The 20,080-nt window shown below is 40.3% G+C and overlaps 2 protein-coding genes across 3 annotated transcripts in view; one reads left to right on the forward strand and one right to left on the reverse strand.

Annotated features, from left to right (window-relative positions):
• arl3l1 (ADP ribosylation factor like GTPase 3, like 1) overlaps positions 1–20,080 on the reverse strand; it is a 79,479-nt gene that overhangs the window by 2,970 nt on the left and 56,429 nt on the right. Inside the window, exons 2-3 of one of the 2 annotated variants that reach the window (XM_072395840.1) lie at positions 1,003–1,146; positions 1–121 (exon numbers count right to left, since the gene is read on the reverse strand). The exon at positions 1–121 is cut by the window's left edge and continues 23 nt beyond it. In XM_072395840.1, coding sequence (XP_072251941.1) covers positions 1–121; positions 1,003–1,020 — 139 coding nt within the window. In that variant the 5' untranslated portion in view covers positions 1,021–1,146. Of the gene's footprint in view, positions 122–1,002; positions 2,160–20,080 lie in introns of those variants that run through there. The other variant, XM_072395839.1, reaches the window with a different exon arrangement.
• rgs14b (regulator of G protein signaling 14b) lies at positions 9,028–19,329 on the forward strand. The gene is made up of 15 exons (XM_072395834.1): positions 9,028–9,165; positions 11,473–11,494; positions 11,639–11,790; positions 11,975–12,067; positions 12,666–12,809; positions 12,912–13,079; positions 13,168–13,249; positions 13,342–13,442; positions 13,619–13,837; positions 14,293–14,369; positions 14,688–14,814; positions 16,172–16,253; positions 17,011–17,054; positions 17,476–17,572; positions 18,286–19,329. Exons 1-15 carry the CDS (start codon positions 9,121–9,123, stop codon positions 18,558–18,560), a joined length of 1,728 nt encoding a protein of 575 aa, XP_072251935.1. The 5' UTR covers positions 9,028–9,120; the 3' UTR covers positions 18,561–19,329.

Below are 20,080 nucleotides of genomic sequence, written 5' to 3' on the forward strand. Positions count from 1 at the left end.
CATCTTCAGAGGCGAGGCTTTTCAGCAGGGTGGTCTTTCCGGCGTTGTCCAACCCCAGAAGCACTATCCTGACCTCCTGCTCTGTGGATCCCTTAAGTTTCTCTATGACAGAGAGTAAGCCCTGCAGCAGAAGTCAGAGCCATCAGGGTCAGTGGAATAATGAGGCAAATGTGTTGCCATATCATCAAACTGACTGCAGCTGGCCTTGCATTTTCCAGTCTTTGTAGTATGAAGCAAAGTCGTTTAGGATGAAGTTGTTATGAACACAAAATGAATGAATGATTGACAGTGATTATAGGGAAAACAACAAACGTGGTGACTCAAACCAAGTCACACGGTGGGATTGTCTAGTTTGGACTTCGGACCACATTATTGTTCAAAATCTTCTTTAATTTCCTTGGAGGTGGAATTATCCTCAGAATTGTATTTGAACACTAGGGGGTAAAAGAAAGGACAAACATGGCTTCCACCTGAAAACTAAAATTCCACTGACCTCTTTCTGGTTTGAGGTCAAAGCTCCTGTTACAACGCAGTCAAGCACACATACGTGTGCACATTTTGCTCCACCCAACACTCTGTAGCTCTCACTCTGTAAGAATTAATCTGATGCTCCATTTAGAAAAGCGCTGGCGTCGATTAGAGCTTCATTCATATAATAGTGGGCTGTTTAATGTGATTAGGCCACAAGGTTGCACTCCCGCAGACAGTGCACCAAGACTGCCTACAAGAGGGGGCTTTAAACGTTTGATTCAAAGCGGCAGACATGGCAGAGAATGTGTGAATAACTGAATAACTCAAATGTGAGACTAATAAATTACTACCCTGTACTGACAAATTCAGATAATCCATCCTGGCTGAGATCTGTAACATGGAGAAATACTTTAAAATGCTCAATAGATCATATTGTGTGAGTCACAACTGCCTGTAAGAATGTAGACGACAAATACTTGTAGTTTCACATTTGGCTTTATAAGTCCTGTTGTACCAGATCAGGTCACCTACCTTTTGAGCTTCTCCCATCTTGGTGTGTGTCCTGTGTCTTGGCTGGAGGGCTACAGCTACATTCTCCAGTGAAGCTCACGCAGGTGTGTTAGTGATCCAGGCCACACAGGTTAGCTGTCCGTAAAATGAACCGGCAAATGGTGCCTTTTTCTCCCGTCTCAGTAAACTTCTGTAGGTTAAGGGCTATGTGTGTATGTGATCATGTCTACCTGGGCGTCAATTGCTCCTTAGTGCCACTGTAGGGTTAGCAGGAAGAGGGGGAGGGTGGACGAGACCAGGATTAGGAGGCCAGAATTAGCCCTTGTCATCCATGCAAAGGCCACTCCATCCTCCCTCCCCCCTCTTCCTTGGTCCATCCCTACATCTCCACTTTGCAGTGGCTTTACCTGGATTATCCCTTAGCCACCTGCTGTTGGGGGAAATAAAAAGAAAAAAAAACTTCTTCCCAACCCACTCACACACCGAAATGAGAAGGTTTCCGCCATATGGCAGAGAAAAAAAATGCTGTTAATGCAAGACTCTGAGAGCAGCGTAAAGACTAACGGCATTGCACAGGCTTAGCACATAAAAGTCGATGGATTATATCACGGCCATGAACCTTGGAACTATTTCTGCTTTCATTTTTGAACTCTCAGATCCAACGTTCTCTTGGAGGGATGGAATTATTGTTCCATATATCCATTACAGGCCGGCCAGTGTTAAGCTGCGCTGTGTGGTGTGCGCTCCTGTGAGCAGAGCATTCAGAAGGATTAGTGCGAGAATCTCTATCCTGCGTCTGGATTAAAGCATTTCCAGGCCCCATTTTTCAGCTGAACGGACTGATGCAGTGTTACACTGTTGAAATGTCTCAAATGCATGCCTGTCCACTGCCATAATGACACACACTTAGACTCAAAGATAGAGATTGAAGAGATTTTATTTCTATATCAAACACTACAACAGCTATTATGAATTATGAAACAAGGTCAGTATTTATCACATTTGATTATATTGCTATTCTTCATTCAGATTCCACTTGGTGTTACTGGGTGTTACAGACCACCAGTCTGCTCAGTCTCCATCCTCTGCCTCATCCTCTCTTTGTACATAGCTGCCAAGAGGAAGAGGAAGGTTATGCTTCATAATCTGCGTTAAGTCAAATCACATCTTTAATTCTAAAATATTGAATTTTGGTAGCGAATTCCACTCTAGTATGATACTGATGATATTGATAGTATGGAAACCAGAGCTTAGTTTAGCACAAAGCGTGAACATGTGGGGAAACAAATTTGACGTGGAAGTCAAAGAATCTATCACCACTTATGAAGTTCTAATCATTATCAGATCATTGGGCTTAGCGACACATTCAGAAATTTACTACAGATTACCGTTGACAAATGCAGGTTAAAGCTCTATCATACAAAAATGAAGCCATATGTGAAAATGATTCAGAAACACTTCTCTGAGCTGAAGTTAACTTGAAATGGACCGTATATATTCAGGATTTAGACCAACTTGTGCTCCCACTCTAGTTCAAGGAAGACCTTGAACATTTCAGCGACACAATGCCAAACTGCATACTGGGTCTGTCACAACAGTATGGCTTCAAAGTTAAAGAGGACCAGACCAAACTGAAAACAGCTTCCTGAAACTCAAAATATGAGAAGAAGTAGCAGCTGGAATACACGATTCCTCCACACCACAAGTCCACCAATCGGTCTCCTAAGTTCCCAGATTTTTTTTATGGACTGTTGTTATGATATAATGTGGTAAACCTGACTCTCCCAACCTTTTTGAGATGTGCTGCTGGCATGAATAGCAACCTTGTTTACTGGAAAATCTAAGAATACAGACAAACAAATTGGGCACCCAACCTGCCATGAACATGAAAGAAAGCTCATTTAAATTCATCGGTGATGATAAGCAGAATCTCTTTCTTTTTTTTTTCTTTCTTTTTCTTTTTTTCTTTTCTTTTCTTTTTTCTTTCCTAATGTTGGCTGACCAGGTAGTAGCAGCTACATTTTTCTTCATAGAAAAATCCTTTCAAATGTATCCTGAAAAAGTTTATCTAAAAGTTTGTCTGTTGTTTTAAATCTGTTAATCTCCTAAAAAGAACATGTTATGGCTCTGTTTTTTTTTATTTTTATAACTGGTTGTATTATTGGGAAATACTTCTCCACTACTTGAAAAAGGAAAAAAAAAACATTGGTTCATAATCTGGTTCTTGTGTAACTGTTGTCTTTGGGAGTTTTTGCATATTGTCCTTTTTGCACGACATGAGCACAAGCATGATTATGTCTGATCATATAAAGGCAACCTGCACCTGAACAGCCCAGACATGAAGAAATAGTAGCTTTTTCTCAAAAGTATAATATGAAAATATTACATTATTATATTACCTGTTTTTCAGTAAATTTTTAGACATACTATTTTACTTGCCACCCCATAGAAGTAAATATCTACAGTAAATCCCAATTCCCCCTCAGCCTCTACCTCTTGGCCCCATCCCTCTGTTTGGCAGAAGTCAGGTGTCTTTGAAAAATTGAGGTGTGCTGATAATGTAGCCTTCTACTCCTGGGCTCCAAAAAAAACCAAAAAAAAAAACAGAACAGCACCTATTCTGTCCACAGGAATTAAAAATGTTGGGGTTGGACCAAAGAGCAGAATTGAGTATATACCTCAGTAGTCTCTGTAACTTATTAATAACACTGTTTTATTTAGTAATCTCTGTTTTGTCTATCTTAACAACTGTCTTTCCAATATACTTCAAGCTTGTTTTGAGGATCAGAATGGTTGCAGTGGAGGGTGATCTTATCTTGGTGGTTTTCTCCTGTTCTGGATCAAGTTTAGGGCGGATCCTAATTTAGGCTCGTTGCGAGGCAACTTCACCCGATGCGTTATTTGGACTCTTAGGTTTGATACAATTCCCTAATTATTCAGGAAACATGCCTGTGACAGAGGATTCATGGATCAGAGTCTATATTACTTCATAAACACATGCATGAAATTTGCACATTTCTTTATAAATACCTTATAAACCATATCAAGCTATCATGTATCATATTCACAGTATACACATATTCACTTTTACAAAGGTTTATGAATGGATTATGCTCTCTTACAAATGTGTGCCTTATAGACACGACTCTCATGGATAGTGTTTTAATAATGTCTTTATCAGTGAGCTTCAGAGGTGTTTGTGGGTGGATTATATCACATCTGCAGAGAGCCTGAGAAGATGTGCACCCATTCTCTTGCCTTTGTGGCCGCTCTAACAGTCTAACATGAATTGAAGCCATGACTGTCTGGGCTGTGTCATCTAACTCACAAAAAAAAAACATTAGATGAGAAGAGGTGAAAACAAGCGCAAACAAGTCAAGCTGAGCTCTTACCATTGTCTCTTGTCAGCTTGCACTTTATCACCGTTCCCATTACCACGACCAAGATCAATGCAGAAACACCACAGATCACCAAGATGATCACTGAGCTGCCTGGATGACAGCACACAGACAGTTGAAGGGACAAAAACACAGAGAGACACGTGCTGTGAAGGATCATTGAAGTGTTAAGGTATTTCATTATTTATATTTTAAACTCCATCAAGAGTTGAAATTGCTTTCATTTTCATTTCAGACAAGCAGAATTCAATATTGGCAAGCCTTTGGTTAAAGACTAAAAATCAAGGGTCTGAATAGCAGGGAGATGTCCACTTACTGTCTACAGTGACATTAAATGATGAAAACTTGCAAAGGCCACATGAACTGTTGACAGCGCAGACGTATTTGCCAGCGTCCTCTAAATGCACTTGTTTTAGAAGGAGCTCGCCTTTTTCCTGGTCTTCAACTTTTTCCTTCTCCTTGAACCATGTAAACGTCAAGTTCTCATCTGTAAAGTTGTGGATGCATGATAGCTGGATGTCGTCACCCTCCTCTGCCTTCTGGCCAGTGATGTTGATAAGCACCTCAGAGTCTGATGGCAAGAGTAAATATTCAACAGTCAGATAGGTTCATGTGTTTCACTGCACATATATGCTGACATTTCTAGAAAAAAAACTGCTATGTTTTGAGTCTCCCGTGTCTCATTTGGGTCAGCCTTACTCTCACGCCTCACCTGACTGTCAATGACTGCATCTGCTATACTTTATGTAAAACTCATAGCTCTCATCTTCAGGTGAACAAATAAAAACAAGGAGTGGACTAACCAGGAACGCACGGGTTGTTGGTATAGCCGAGCTGACAGCAATCTTTATGAAAAAAAAGACAGCGTTAAAAGCATTTTTCTAATGCATCTCACTTGGCAAATAACGTTCAAGTGCTGCACTCAAACTGATGCCAAACATCTTCAGATGCTCTCAAAGAGTGAATCATTTTCTGTTTGTTTCACCTGCTATAAGGTTACATCCCAGGCAATTGTCAGGGACACAGGAAGAGCAAACATCTGCTAAAACAAGAGAATACAGACTACATTATGTAGAGACAAAGCAAAATATGCATTACCAGACAAGAAGTAAACATGTACTGTTTGTATAAACAACTGTAAAATTCTCAGTGGCCTCTTACCTGAGAGGAGAAGGCCAGATAAAATATACAAGGATATCTCCGCTCTGGTCATTCTCTGATGGAGAAGATTTGGTTTGAACATTTAGTAATTAACTTAGCAATTGCACACTAGCCTCTACAAGAAACTATAAATGTAATCTGAAAAATAAAGATGGTGTTATAAGGCTCATTTGTCTTTATCTCACCTGCGCTGATGCTCCTAATGCAGACTTGTGCGATGACCTGCTGCGCTTTGCTTAACATAATGCTCTGCGTTAGAAAGAAAAAAAGCTTGGCAGAACTGACTGTCAATACTGATAAGAATGCAAATGATTTAATTCCAGGAACTTCACTGCACAAACACTATCCCTGTTTGTTTGTTTCGAAGGTGGAGATGACAACCAACAGTGACAACGTGGCTGCTACTGCTTCTTTAATGTAATTTGATTTAATGCAAACATATTCGTTTTGCACCAAATGGCAACACAAGTCACCTCATGGCAGTTTACAGGCAGCTCAAGGCCTTCCAGGATTAAAGGGACGCTCAATCATTCCCTTAAAGCAAAAATCAGGTAACTTTTAGGTTAAAAAGATGGGTTTTATACACTTATTACTAAAATAGACAAATGTAAAGTAGAGGCAGACACACAAAGTCAGATACAGTAAGATGGAGGCGTGTTGAATTTTAGCCTGTGATCAGGGAAACAGCGGTTTTATTATGCAAACTACCCAGTGGTACAGCATAAAAAAATATCATAGGACTCATGTTAAGTATTGCTTTGCTCAGAAATGTGGGAACTGCATTAAATCTTACTGAATTTTAAGAGTAAAAGTACAAAAAAAGTCATGCATGACCTTCTTACGCAGTTATTTGTTCACACAATTGGCCACCAGAGAGCGCTGTTGATTACCTATCTTCTTCTGTTAGTGCTTCTCAAATATGGGAGTGCAAAGCTTCTCCAGGCATGCACTGACATATAGAGAAGGTGAAAATGAGGTAAAACACATGTCACTGCAAAACCCTGGAAAACTACACAGACACATGGTGAACACTAGTTTCTGAATTCAATTCGACTGTGAGCCACCTTTCCACACGCATGACATAGGCTGTAGTTTCCTCATCGCTTTGTATTTCCTGTTATTTTAACAAAAACGTTACACTTACTTTGATGCCTTGTCAGATATACCCAACAAACCTAACCCACATCTTTACACCAACAACAGAGTGCAACACCACAAGGAAGCAGAGGAAAAAGAGAACAGACTTGTTGGCAATATTTGTGTGTTATAGTTATAGCCTCAGGCACTTTGTTGTTGTTGACATGTACTTTTTTATAATTTTCCTCATGTCCTTTGAGACTGTAACTGGGAGGACTGAGTTGTCAAAAGGCTGAGGTGCCAGAATGATTTCCCAACAGCAGTCAGTTTTACATAGGGGGAAATGTAGTCTGCTTGGGCCTTGATCTCGCTTTCATGACATTAATTTTAGCTGCCTATTAGAGAAATTTCAGCCAACATGCAGAGCTCATTATAGTGATTAAAGAGCTCCATTTACTGATAATTGAATGTGTGGACACTTTGAGTTTTGAACTCAGTGACATGGTCAATAGCCATCCATCCATTTTCTATACCTGCTTAATCCAATTCAGGATCGCAGGAGGTTACCATCCCAGGTGTGCATTTTTTTCAGTCTAAGATTGACAGGTTGAGATCATTTATAAATTGTCCATTTCCATTTCTAATTGCATATTTCAATTTATCATTTGACACAGACAAGTAATATGTCAATTTAATTTCTATTTCCAAACTTCCCATTCTGTCACCTCCACAAATGCTTTAGTCACTGAACCCATGACGTTTAATCGACTGCCACGAGCAGTCCAACATTTCAGCCAGATTAGTATTGGATCTCTAAATTTTGAGAACAAATCCATGGTTATGGTTCTGATTGCGCCACAATTGAATGTTGCATGCAACATAACATCTAATTTTGCAAATATTTCTTTGGAACAGAGGATTTCACACAAGGGTTGCAGCATTTTTCATGCAGCAAGGTTATGATCATTTGGGGATTTGCTTTGCTTAATTATGGCCAACATGCATGGACAGATCATATATTCTACGGAGTCTCAGGACATAGACTAGTAAAAAAGACACTCGGTCTGAAGAGGAGACAAAGCGACAAAATGACACATAAGTGTTCAGTAATTTATGCGGTGGTGATTCTCATGCCTTATCTCCACACTGCGTCCGCACTCTGTGCACACACACCAGCGCTTGCATGCACTGTACATGCAAATGTTTTTTTTTTTTTGTCAAAGCTGAGATACTTTTTTTTTTTAACCTTGATTTAATCTTTAAGTAGATAACTTGTTCACAAAGTTGTCAGACTGGGTGTAAAGTTGGTCATGCTATCCGAGTAGTGTTGACTTTCTGTAGCTCCACACTAGTTGCTCTGTGTGTGAGATGAAATTATTTTTAAATGCAGTCCCACTTGCGGAGACACTGGTATAGTTGTTTCCTTTCCAGGAGGCTTACTTGTACACATTAAAAGATATGTTATATGTGAGTGTGTTTGTTCTTCTATGCATTGTCTTGTTTTTATTCTAATAATATATTTGCTTCAGTAATAAAGGTCTCAATGAACAGAGCACACGACTATGCTAATAGGCTAACATGTGTTTTGCTCAATAGCCCACCAAAAATAATAATAATGAGAAAAGTATTGAAAAGACACCAGCTAAATTACAGTATGAAACAAACAGTTCTCCAGGAAAAAACTGCTTATTGTTAATTAAGCTGCGGAGTCGCACCTGTTCATTTGTTTGTGCGCATGTTAGGACTTAGCAGACCTGAAAACTTCCAGCGCTTTATTTCCCCCTTACTTGTTTCATTGTGTATATTCTTTTCCTTCATTTAAATATGGTAGCTTTCGGCGTGCTTTATCAGAGGTTCTTCCGTCTGGCAAACGTTACAGCACAAAGGCAACGCAGGAAATATGACAAATGGTGCACCAGCGGCGCCACGGCGGACAATAAGGTATGATAACAGGCCAAGTAAGATTCACATCAGCAGACTGTTTGCCTATGAAGCGCTAGATTGAATGCTGTGATATCATGATCATGAAACAAAGAACTTCAAACATACTTTTAGTTTTAAATGATCCACAGTAATATAAAGAGAACCAGTGGATATGTTTATCATGAAGGAATCGTCACAGAGAGACTTACGTTTATATAAAACATGTCTAATAAAACTCTTAGTTGTTGCACTGCATTTATAATATATCTAACATTGAGCGCTCCGTTAAGTAAGCTGTACGGTGGCTGTACATAAAAAGCACAATGAGTGTGTCTGTTTTCCCACATCACAGGGTTTTTCAAGATGTAGGTTGAGAACAGTTTGATCATAGTAGCCATACTTCCTCTTTTGTGGCTTGTTGCTATGGCAAGACTTCCCTTCCAGGCAGGAAGTGAGAGGAAGACCCAAGTGATGAGTTTGAGTGAGTGTGCATCAACTTTGGGTGGAGCACTCTGCTGTGTCTCCAGACATCGCACACATCGCAGAAGACTTCAGTTTTTAATCTGGTGTCTGGTCCACCATGGCGAAGAACAGCAAAGCTTTAGGGATTCCTGTGGGCCACATGGTGAGTTGGCATCGCTCTTGTAAAGCTTGAGGTGGTTCTGTAGCTGTTCTTTTTAATCCAGTGGTTTGTTGGTTTGTTTATGATGTTTACACATATGGAACTTGAGTGTGCCGAATAACTCGAAAGTGAAATGATCCCAAATGCTTTTTCAAGTTTTGGCCTCTCTTTAGTTTTTTAGTCAGCTTTTAAACTGTTCTAATACTTTTATAAGCCAGCATCTAGTCCAAAGTATGAAGAGGGATGCAGAGCAGTTGGCTTGTGTTGTCTGTCTCAACTCCTTGGCAGTGCCAGAACCAATTGGGCTGCGTGGCTACAGTTGGTTGCTACTGAAAACAGGCTGGGCCCTCCTAAGCCAGAAGCAGAAACCAAGCCATGCCTGTTGGCCAATCTGTCATGTGTAGGCCGAGTTGGCTGGTAGTATTCACTGTGAGACCATTGCATTTCCTGAAATGGTTCAGCTCTGCAAAATGTGTGAAGTGTATCTATATTTGTTTTAATAAGGCTGAGACGTCTTGGATCTTGCTTTAGTTAAAAAGAATTCTGTTCTCTGCATATTGTATTTCTTTGTGATTTGGAATTACCAGTAATTTGTGCTGCGGACTTCTACACAGTATGTTTGTCCTGCTGTCTCTGCCTAAGATGGTAAATGTTTACAAGTAAGGTAATGATGAATCATTTGTTTTTCTGGAAACTGGATGAAATTTGCCTGACTTCTCCAGTTCACTTCCTGTTGTCCTGACTTAGGACTACAGTATTTGTAGTCATTTGTGATCTGTGTTTTTAGAACCAGCATTTGCACAGAAAAGAAAACGATTTAAAGAGGGGAAAAGACGGAGGACTTCACACCTATTCCTGCCAAATATGGTCAAAGTCGAGTCACTGCCTAGAGCTGCTGTCAAGAAGTGATTACGGTGGCACGCTCTATGCAAACTCCCACACAATCAGTCAATTTAGTCAGGGGCCGTTTGTGTGTATGTTTGTACGTTAAGAATGGATTTTGTTGCACTAATGCAGCTGGGCACTCTCTCAAATGGTTTCTTGCTGAGCTTGGAGCTGGTATCAGCTCCTCGGTATTTGTCGGCACTTGGTTTTTGTGTCAGATTGATGGAAAGTTGGCTCAATCATCTTTTTCTCAGTAGACTTTTGCAGACTTGAGCTAAAGGCAAGCCAGACCCTGTGAGAAACCTTGATGTGAATTAATATGGAGAGGTTTTTATAAAGCCAAAATGTTCAGGGACATTTAGTCCTTGTGAGCTTGGCTGCCTAAATTCAGATGATGGGAACATATCTAAAATCAATTCGTCTAAAAAAAGAAAACAAAACTAAGGTTTATTTGAAGGCCAAAGCACAAACCACAGTCGCAAACAAAACCAAAAGAGGTGATTAACGTTAGCTTGTTTGTGGCATCTTTATACATCAGATGGCCTCTTTTCCTGAAACGTAAAAAAAAGACTGAAATTGTGCAACTTTGGACTCAATTTGTTCTATCTGTGAAAAGTCAGTTGTACTGTAGTTTCCTTAATCTGACATTAAATGGCTCTGAGGGTGTGAGACTATTGATGGCCTAAATACTGCCGTATAAACTCTATATTCAGTGTACTGTCTGGCTAGGTTGCCCCCTGTATTCATAACCTGCAAACAGACGCAGACACAAACAGAACCGAGAAATAAGAACAAGATTCTCAAAAGAAATACCTATGAATTCAAAAACAGGAACTCCACTGTGCCTGTTTAAATGTTGGTCACATATTGCTGGATTGATAAACTGGAGTTTGCCATATGTATAGTCCTGGATCAATATGTTTTTACACCACCAGGATTACATACAGACATGGCTGTCCGCACAGGTTAGTGAAAGGGCTTGAATTAAAACAGAACGGAACTCTGAAAGCTGAATGAGAGCTGTTGTCATCAGTGGTGCAACCACTTCCTGCGAAAACAGCCTTGGCTGATTGCACTACACTGTTACACATAGAGGAGAAGAGCAAGAAAACATGCAGCTGTTGTTCACATTTCACTTCCTAAATGTATGTATTTATACTGTGTGGAGTACACTGTGTAGCTCTTGCAGTAGAACTAAAATGTCAAGAGAGTCTCCACAGTTTTGTCTGAAAATGACAAAACTTTTGTCTGTTTTGTTCTTGGATTGAAGTGTAATTTTTTCATTCCTCAGCTACAACAGAAATGGACCATATCACGATTAGTGAAAAGTATTGTATGATATTAGATGCTTTAGGTTTGAAGTCTCTTTAAGTTTTGATGGGGTTGTAACGCCTCTTGGCTTTTCTTTTTTTTTTTTGTTCACAGATCCAGGCAGTGTCAGATGGGGGTGAGTATGAATAATCAGCCAATCCCGTACATTTCATGCTTGTACAATTTGAACATGTCTGTGCATGAAAGTGTGGGAATCGGTCTCTTTCTTGGTCTTACTTTTTGGAGCCGATGAATGGGTGTGTTTGTGACTGTGTTGTAGAGCTGAACATGTCTGCACGGGGCTGTGGAGGCAGCAGCTCCAGCCTTCCAGGGACTCCAGGCGGAGACGCAGGCCCCGCTAACAGCGTGCTGAGCTGGGCCGTCTCATTTGAGAATCTGTTGCAGGACCCCTGTGGGGTCAGCTACTTTACGGTGAGGCACGCTCATTAGAATAGAATAGAAAAATACTTTATTCATCTCCTGTGGGGAAAATTCAAAATTCATTACACAGTTTGTTGTGCAGTGTCGTAGTCTTCAACAAACTGTAATTTATTTGCTGATGTTTATATTGGCCTCTAAGTGAGACGTGTTTCCACTGTTTTGCGTGTGTCTCCAGGCCTTCTTGAAGTCAGAAGTGAGTGCGGAGAATATTTTATTCTGGCAGGCGTGTGAAAAGTTCAGGAAGATCCAAGCCACCTCCTTGGATGAGGTATGATGGCGCTTTTCTACCTCTTTACTCTCGGGAAACAGCTTTGTTTTTTAGTATTGCTCTTGCTCTTGCATATTGCTCTTTTGTTAAACTCCCTTCACTCTGTTTCAATAACTATATTCTATTGTCATCTTTTGATTCAATTTTAAATTTTCATTAAGTCTTTACAGCGAGCAACAAAGCTAAAACAATGCTGTTAGTTATCAGACATTGAGCAGAACTAATTAACAATTTTCTGTTAACTTAAGTGATGGAGGACGTTGTTGTTCTATCATAAGTCCTGTGAACAAATGCTGTTGATTTAATGAATTCTGCTGGGTAGGGAAATGACCAAGAGTGGGCAGAAAATGACAGGAGTGAGGTTTTCTCTCTTTTTTTAGATCTTTGTGAAGTGAATTGTCCTTTAGAAATTTCTGAAAGCTTTACACCCTCCAAGTGACATTTTGAATTGGTGTTGAAAGTGTATTTGCTCCAATTCAGTCAGCTGTGTCATTGGGTTTGTGGTATTTTAACAGATTATAAGCAATAACTGGAAAGGAGAGTTTAAGTGATTTCAAAACGCCGTCATGATCCAGTCTAATGGAACTGTTGTTCTTAGCTGAAAGCAGCAGCTCGCTCCATCTATGACACCTACCTGTCTGACAGCGCTCCCTACTCCGTCAACATCGATGACACCGCCAAGACGGAGGAGAAGAACCTGGAGCAGCCCACACCTGACATGTTCAACAAAGCTCAGGCACAGGTCTGCATGAAGTCCACAGTTTTCTTTAATCAGTAAAACAGTCATTACTTTTTTTTTCATTTTTTCTTTTCTGCGCCACGTCCTCTTTGCTGTGTGTCACAGATATTTAAACTGATGAAGATGGACAGCTACAGGCGCTTTGTGCGCTCTCCTTTCTACCAGCGCTGCACCTTGGCAAGTGTGGAAGGTCATTTTCTGCCCCAGCTATCTACAGAGCCTGTCCGCATGGGGTCCTGGGAAGATGTGCTCGACCCCACAAATAACAAGAAGGTAGATGGACTGGGGGGCATGGATGGGGAAACGTCTGATATCAGTTCGTCATCTGCTTTATAACATAAATGCTATCCGTCTCCAACAGAACAAGAATGTTGACTCAAACAGCTTGCCAGGTGCTAAGAATGCTTCAGAAAAACAGCGACAGAAAAGAGGATCCTGGGGAGGTATTTCCTTTTATATGGCAGATTTTGTGCTTATATGTTATGTTCTATAGGTGCTATTTTGTTTATTGTTTGTCTTATATCTGTAACTATAGATGCATCCAATGTCCAAGGCTCAGGCCCCAGAAAGGAGACGAATATGTCAGTCAAATCTAACAGCAGTGTGGAGCTTGGCTCCCTCTACAGGCAGATGGAGGTTGGTTCATTTGGGAGAAAACATTTGGAGTGATTGAGTTTATGAGAAATCAAAGACAGTTTAAGGTTGTCATCATTGGACACACACAAGAATGATTGAATGTACTCCACAAGCTGACAAATCTGTCATACTTTTCACCCTCATGTCATTCTCTTCATGTTCCATCTGCACTGTAGAACGGACAGTCGAGTCCTCGCTACCTAGAACAGGGTGTTGGAAGTGGGAGTCGTATAGGGGTGGAGGGGGGTTATTGCTGCGTCTACCTACCGGATGGCAGCGCCTCCCTGGCCCCTACACGCAACGGCCAACCAATCAAAGACATGCTGGCTAGCCTGTGTGAGAAGAGAGGCTTTCCACTGAAAGATGTCATCATTTACCTCCATGGGAAGGACAAGGTGAGCACTTCTGTTCTGTCTGCAGCACTGGCTGCGGCTTTAAATGAAACCGCTCAAAACCATGTTCTGCAGCTGTATGTAAGAGATGATTACCCCTTTCCTGTTCTAGTATCCTCTGCCTCATCTCACTGTCTCATCATTTCAGAAATGTATCTCTGGAAGATTGATCTCTGTGTCTATAAAAATCACTCTGGTCTCTCTCTCTCTCTCTCTCTCTCTATATATATATATATATATATATATATATATATATATATATATATATATATATATATATATATATGTATGTATATATATTATTTTTTTTCTTAATGGGAAGTGGTGTGTGTGTGAGAGAGAGAGAGAGAGACTGAGTGAAAGAGAACCACATTGTGAAACACTAGAAGCTAAAGCCAGGTTAAAAAGGTGCTGTGTAAGTGGACCATCAGTCTAAAACCTCATCCCTCTCTCTACAGCAGCCTTTATCTCTGGAACAGGACTGCTCTGTGCTCAGAGATCAGCAGGTCTCTCTCGAGCTCAGGGTGACTTTTGCGTGAGTCACTTCCTTTTCATTTTTTTCTGTCTTCTTCATTCTAGCAGGTTTTCATCACACTCACACCCCCACTACAACATGTCACATCTAAGCATTACAGGGAAGTCCTGGTGTTATGAGACATGTCATGTGGCTGTCTTGCTCTCTTGAGTATGTCATTTAGAAAAGTTGGCAAATGAAAGCAGCTAAGCTCTTCCTTTGAATAGATCATTGTTGCTAGCTGTCTGTCTTTGTAAGTATAGGCTTTGCATGACAGTGTTGTTCATTTAATTTGGTTTCGTGTACGAAGGTTGTTATTGAGATACATCTGTATCATAGGCTGGAGATCGCCATCACTGGTAAAACGATGGGGATCGTGGTGAAGTCAAGTAAGACACTGCAAGACGCTCTCTCCGCTGTGCTACACAAGCACCACCTCAAGCCCCAAGAGGCCTTGGTCACCTTGGTGAGTGTGTATTCTGCTTAAAAGAGAACCCTCAGAATACTACCCTTAGTAATTGATATGAGCAGTCCGTGTCTTACCTGCATTAGCTAGCAGTCAAAGTGCTCTAAGTATGGTAAATCCGATGGCTTTCTGACGGGTGAGCAAAAGCTGCCCTGAAAGGGGTCTCTTGAAGATCAAATCTTTTGCCATCTAAAACAACTCACACCTCAAAAGTTTCCGTTTTTCTCAAGAGTAACTTTTAGGTTACTTTATTTTCTGCTTACCAAAATAAGACCTGACTGCTGCCTGTTGTAGGTAAGACACTGCATACTGATAGGTACATCGCAAAACCCCACAGAAAAACGAGGTTAAATGTCAATTTAAGTTGTATCCTCACATAAACTTGGCTTTTAAGCTTAGAGCAAATGTTTTTGATCAGGTTGAGGTCACTTTGGAAAAGCTACTCCAGAATCATGATGTCAGCCTGCTTTATCCTCAAAAGCTTTGATGTGTGTTTGGGGTCTTTGTTGGAGCACTTAAGTGTGTCCAAGTTTTAAGTTATCTACCTAACTGAGTTCATACTGAATAATTCTGAGGTGGTAGTCCTTGACTATTCCACTCATTTTTCAGCAGCAAAATGGCCCGAGAGCATTGCCGTCCACCACCGTTCTTAACAGCTGGTGTGGTTCAATGCCTCAGCTTTGCTCCTGCAAACAGACATCCAATCATTCTGCTTTAAACAATGACCATAAATCTCTCCTCCCAAAGAATATTTTTTGTCCATGTGGTCGGCTCCAAACCTCAATCGAAAAAGGTTTAGATTCTGTTATTTCTTGTTGGTTCCTGTTCACCCAAATCAGTTTCCTCTCAATTGAGGGTGTTCTGTTTGGATCTTCTTCCAGACTTTGGCAAAATGGTTTCACCTGCCAGTAATTTCTACTTGCCTTCAGTTTTTACAGTCCGGGATCTTGAAATCTGCAGCTTTTTAGTAAAATAATTCCAAGAGACATGCCTGCCTCAGAGTTAATTTGGCTTACCCTTTGTAATGGTCCGTCAAGTGCATGCTGTCGTTTTTCTCTCTGGGTGTTGGCAGAGTGTAACTACCAGCTGCTGTTAGTCATGATCACTTACAGGAAGTGAGTGTTTGCAAACTTCTAATCAAAACTGTAATTACAGAATCCACTGCAAGAATACTGTGTGATATTTCTATAAAATCTCAAATGTTAATGGTATAAGAGAAAATCTTATGTGCTACACCCGCAAACGCCGTCTACGAATTCTGTAAGATTAATCTTCTTTGTCTTACTGCAAAAAAATTCAAATCACTATCTGCATATGTCAAACTGTAATCCCTCTTCTTGTTTCTCTGTTTGTTTAGGTTGGAAGTGATGAGCCTGTGAATATGAGCAGCTCTGTCTACAGAATGGCCAATAAGACGCTACGACTTGACAAAGCCAAAGGTTTATATACTTGACCTTTCTGAAAAGGCATTGATTTGCTTTAATGTGATCGAGATGGAATTGTTTTTAACATTTCAGCTGATGAGCTGCACAGCTCCCTGACAAGCACAATCATAGGATGAGAACAGACCTATGTAGCCAATGAGTAGCTCAAATCTAAGCTGAATTAAATTTGATAAAAGCACTATTCGGCTCTTCAGGGTGATGTGGGTGAAGCGCTGACCATGCTTTATGTGCTCCCTCCTACTAAATGGGCCTCCTAATTCATTTAATTGTTTCTTGATGGCTTCTACAAAGTGTTCTGTATTTCATGGCTCTCACTCCGTGTAGCTAGCAGGACAGTCTTTTCACAGTCCACTTAACTGCCCTGGTTTCTCTCCACTCCCATGTCTTTTGTGTGAGCTTTTTTCTCTCCCAGTCTCTTTATTCTTTTCTGTGTGTTTGATTTGTCTGAATCCATTTGGTTTGTTTAATGCTGTGTCACTTTTATTTCACTCACCTCGTCTCCAAACTGCTGAGAAACCAGAACCAACTTCCCTTTGGATCAATGCTCTATGCCTCAGCTTCTCGCACTGCATTTAGAAGGAGCAAAGTCATTTTGCATTAAGTGGTTGTATTCTGGGAGGATCTGTTTGATTCTTGTAAATAATTTCATCTGCTTGATGTCAGTGTCAGAAATGGGGAAGTCCTGTAGTTTCATCGGCCTCTCAAAGACTTGCTTCCACTCTTGGAAACTGATTTATCTTTGTAAATACAGGTAAAGAACAGACCAACCTTTCCAGAGGCAGTACTGCCACACAGGTGAGAAGACGTTTTTTTTAGAAACATCAACATTATTGGGAGGTTGATTCAGGAAGTTGAGGAAAAAAAAACAAGGGTTAGATTCTCAGAATGTCCACAATATGAACAGAATGTATTATATGATTCTATATCTATAACAAATTTACCATAAAGTCTGCGCTATAGTGGAATACAAAAGTTTGGACACCCCAGATTTCTAGAATTAAAAAAAGTAAGGGATGACCCAACATCCAAAATTCTTCGGCTTGCTTTGGTGTTAATTCAATCATTTACTTTAAACTTGTGGCGCAGAGCCATAGTCAGTGACTAAGGAGTATGACTTTCTGATGAAAAGTTTAATCTATGTTGGGTATGTGGATGTATTATTGCATGGAAGTTTACACTTTGTAAGAATAATGCTGGAATCTTATTTTGGTGCCAGGCAGGAGCAGTGAGTGCAGGTCTGGAGACTCGAACATCTCTGCAGACAAACAGAGCCAAGACACAACCCAGACCCAGTAAGAACCCCGACATGGATGGTAGGGAACCTCAGCAGTGTCTAGTATAGTTGGGTGATATTTTAACGCTTACCGTCAGACAATTTCACAGGCAGAGATCGGTAAGCTGTCTCAAGACGAGGTCCAACACAGAAAGCTACGATTCTTTGTCAACAGAAGATGCATTAAGAGGATGGTCTAAAGCTTTCAGTTATATCACAACCTTCTCAATACATTTCCAGGAAATATTCAGTGAATATACTATATTATGACACATTTCACTTCTTTTTTATAAGTTTTGAAAAAGAGGATTTTATCCATATCGCCACATTAGCCAAAGCAAATATTTCTTGACTGAACTCTTTAGTACTTTATACTTTTATTATATTTCAGTACAGTTTCTCAGCTTCCTCCATGTCATGGCGATCAGGAATAGAAAGGAGTTTGTTGTTTCTGAAGATTTTTCAAAACTCTCCTCCAAAAGGCTTCTTTAGTTCTGACTGCGCAGCTGCAGGATGTTCACGTTTTGAAAGGTCATACACGCATTTTACAAAAGTGTCGAAACTGAGGAAGCCTCTTGTTGAGAGAGAAAGATCTTCAAAAAACAAAAAGGTTCCATTGTTCCTTTTACCTGAGAGTTAATAGTTGATAATAGGGACTAACTTGGTTAAATAAAAAAAAGAACACTATTGTCTTTTAATTTCTGTATTTGGGGGAAACTATTTATAAATAACGTGATGTCTGGAATGCGTCAGGGTTTCTGGAGATGCTGACAAAAGCTCAGTGCTGCAGGGTTGATGACCAGCGAGGCCTTCTGACCAAAGAGCAGCTGGAGATCCCCTCGTTCCTGCAGCTGTCCTCAGATCAGCGACAGGACGCAGATGATCCCAATAAAACCAGCGCTTCCACTACTGACTCCAAAGTAGAATCGGAAGGCAACACATTGACTCCTGGTCCAGCCGGAGCAGCTGAGGAGAATCCTGTCTCTACGGACTCAGAAACTAAAGACGTCAGAGAAACGGCAGTTTGAGGAACATTCATATGTAAGATGAGCAAAGAAATGATTGGGGGGAAAACAATGAATATCTTACAACAATGTGAGATGTGAATCATGTCAAATTGCAAAAAGCGTATTTGTCTTAAAGCACTTTTTATACCTGTCAATGAATAAGCTCTGAAATAGCAGTGTGCTACTGTCTCTGCTACTGATTATTGGCCTTTCAAAGGCATTCTGTAAAGAAAGCTCATGGCAAGCATTTATAGTGTATTTTTAAAACACTAAAGTCCTTATGGGAAAATGTTTGCTATAAGTTGTTTTGTGCACTCTGAAGTGTATAACGTTTTAGCTCAAACATTCACCCTCAAACTTGTTTAATATTGTCCAGTTTTACTTGCATTGCATCTGTTTTTCCACACTTTGAATTTTGCAATTCTAAGCTAAAACATGTCTACGCAGGAAATGGCGGCTGTCCAGAACAATCTTATGAGTGTCAAGTGTTTTGCATGGCTGTGTTTTGTTTTGAGAAGTTACTTAGTATTTTATGAAGATTAGTTTCTGTTAAATGAAATTCCTGTTTTCCATTTGTGATTCCTTGTTTGTTCCTGGCACTTAAAAGTGCGCTTACTGTGGCTTGCTGTGATGGCACTTTGAGAAGCCCTGGTCAAGTCCTGCTTTCCTGTCACCTAGACTGTATCCTAGGGTCATTGTAATACTGAAAAATATTTCACAGGGTGTATCTGTTTGATGATTGAAATGTGATCCTCCTGACCAAAATCTATTGTTGAGGAAATATGTCAAATTTACTCTCTCCCTTGTCTTTTTTCCCCTTTTTGATTAATTGATTGAAGCAGTAAGGGCACACATAGGTACTTTGGTACTTTGGTACACACTGCCTCAGTGTTCCTTCTTATTTTTTGTTAAATGATGATTTGATGTAATGTGTAATGTTTTTTTTTTTTTGTAAGCAGTTTGCTGGTGTGGGGCATTCAGGTGTGTTTTAACACAGTGACAGAAAGAAGAAAAACATCGGTAATGATCTTAGAGTAGGAATTGTTGCTGATCATCAATCTGGAAAGGGTTATAAAACCAATTCCAAACCAAATGGGTTTCTATCATTCTACAGTGAGAGATTATTTGCAAGTGGAAAACATTCAGGACTGTTGTCAAACCTCCCAGGAGTGGATGTCTTAATAAGGTCATCCCGAGGTCAAGCTGTGCTCAGAAAGATTATGGGGGAAAAAAAAAAAACCCTAACAGCTATCTCAAACTCTTCAGGCCTTCAAGTCTCTAAAAAGAGCATGGCAGCACAGCTTAGGTTTGCAAAGTTGCATCTGATCAAGCCAGAAGACTTTTGCAACAGTGTCCTTTAACAGATGAGACCAAAGGGGAGATGTTTGGTGAGAACTAAACATGGCATATTGTCAAAAATACCTCATACTGTCAGGGGTGATGACTTGTGCTTGTTTTGCAGCCACAGAACCAGAGGGTTGTACTACGAAGCAAGTTCAACATAACCATACTTGCTTTGTGTTAGTCAGCTCCACAAATAG

This window comes from Leuresthes tenuis, unplaced genomic scaffold, assembly GCF_036924035.1.
Source record: "Leuresthes tenuis unplaced genomic scaffold, fLeuTen1.0.hap1 SCAF_11, whole genome shotgun sequence".
Taxonomy (NCBI): domain Eukaryota; kingdom Metazoa; phylum Chordata; class Actinopteri; order Atheriniformes; family Atherinopsidae; genus Leuresthes; species Leuresthes tenuis.

Coding starts and splice junctions, on each gene's coding strand:
- rgs14b (XM_072395834.1), top strand. CDS start 9,121: ATGGCGAAGAACAGCAAAGCTTTAGGGATTCCTGTGGGCCACATG. Junction 12,810..12,911: donor TCAACAAAGCTCAGGCACAG/GTCTGCATGAAG, acceptor TGTGTGTCACAG/ATATTTAAACTGATGAAGAT. Junction 13,443..13,618: donor CCCTCTACAGGCAGATGGAG/GTTGGTTCATTT, acceptor TCTGCACTGTAG/AACGGACAGTCGAGTCCTCG.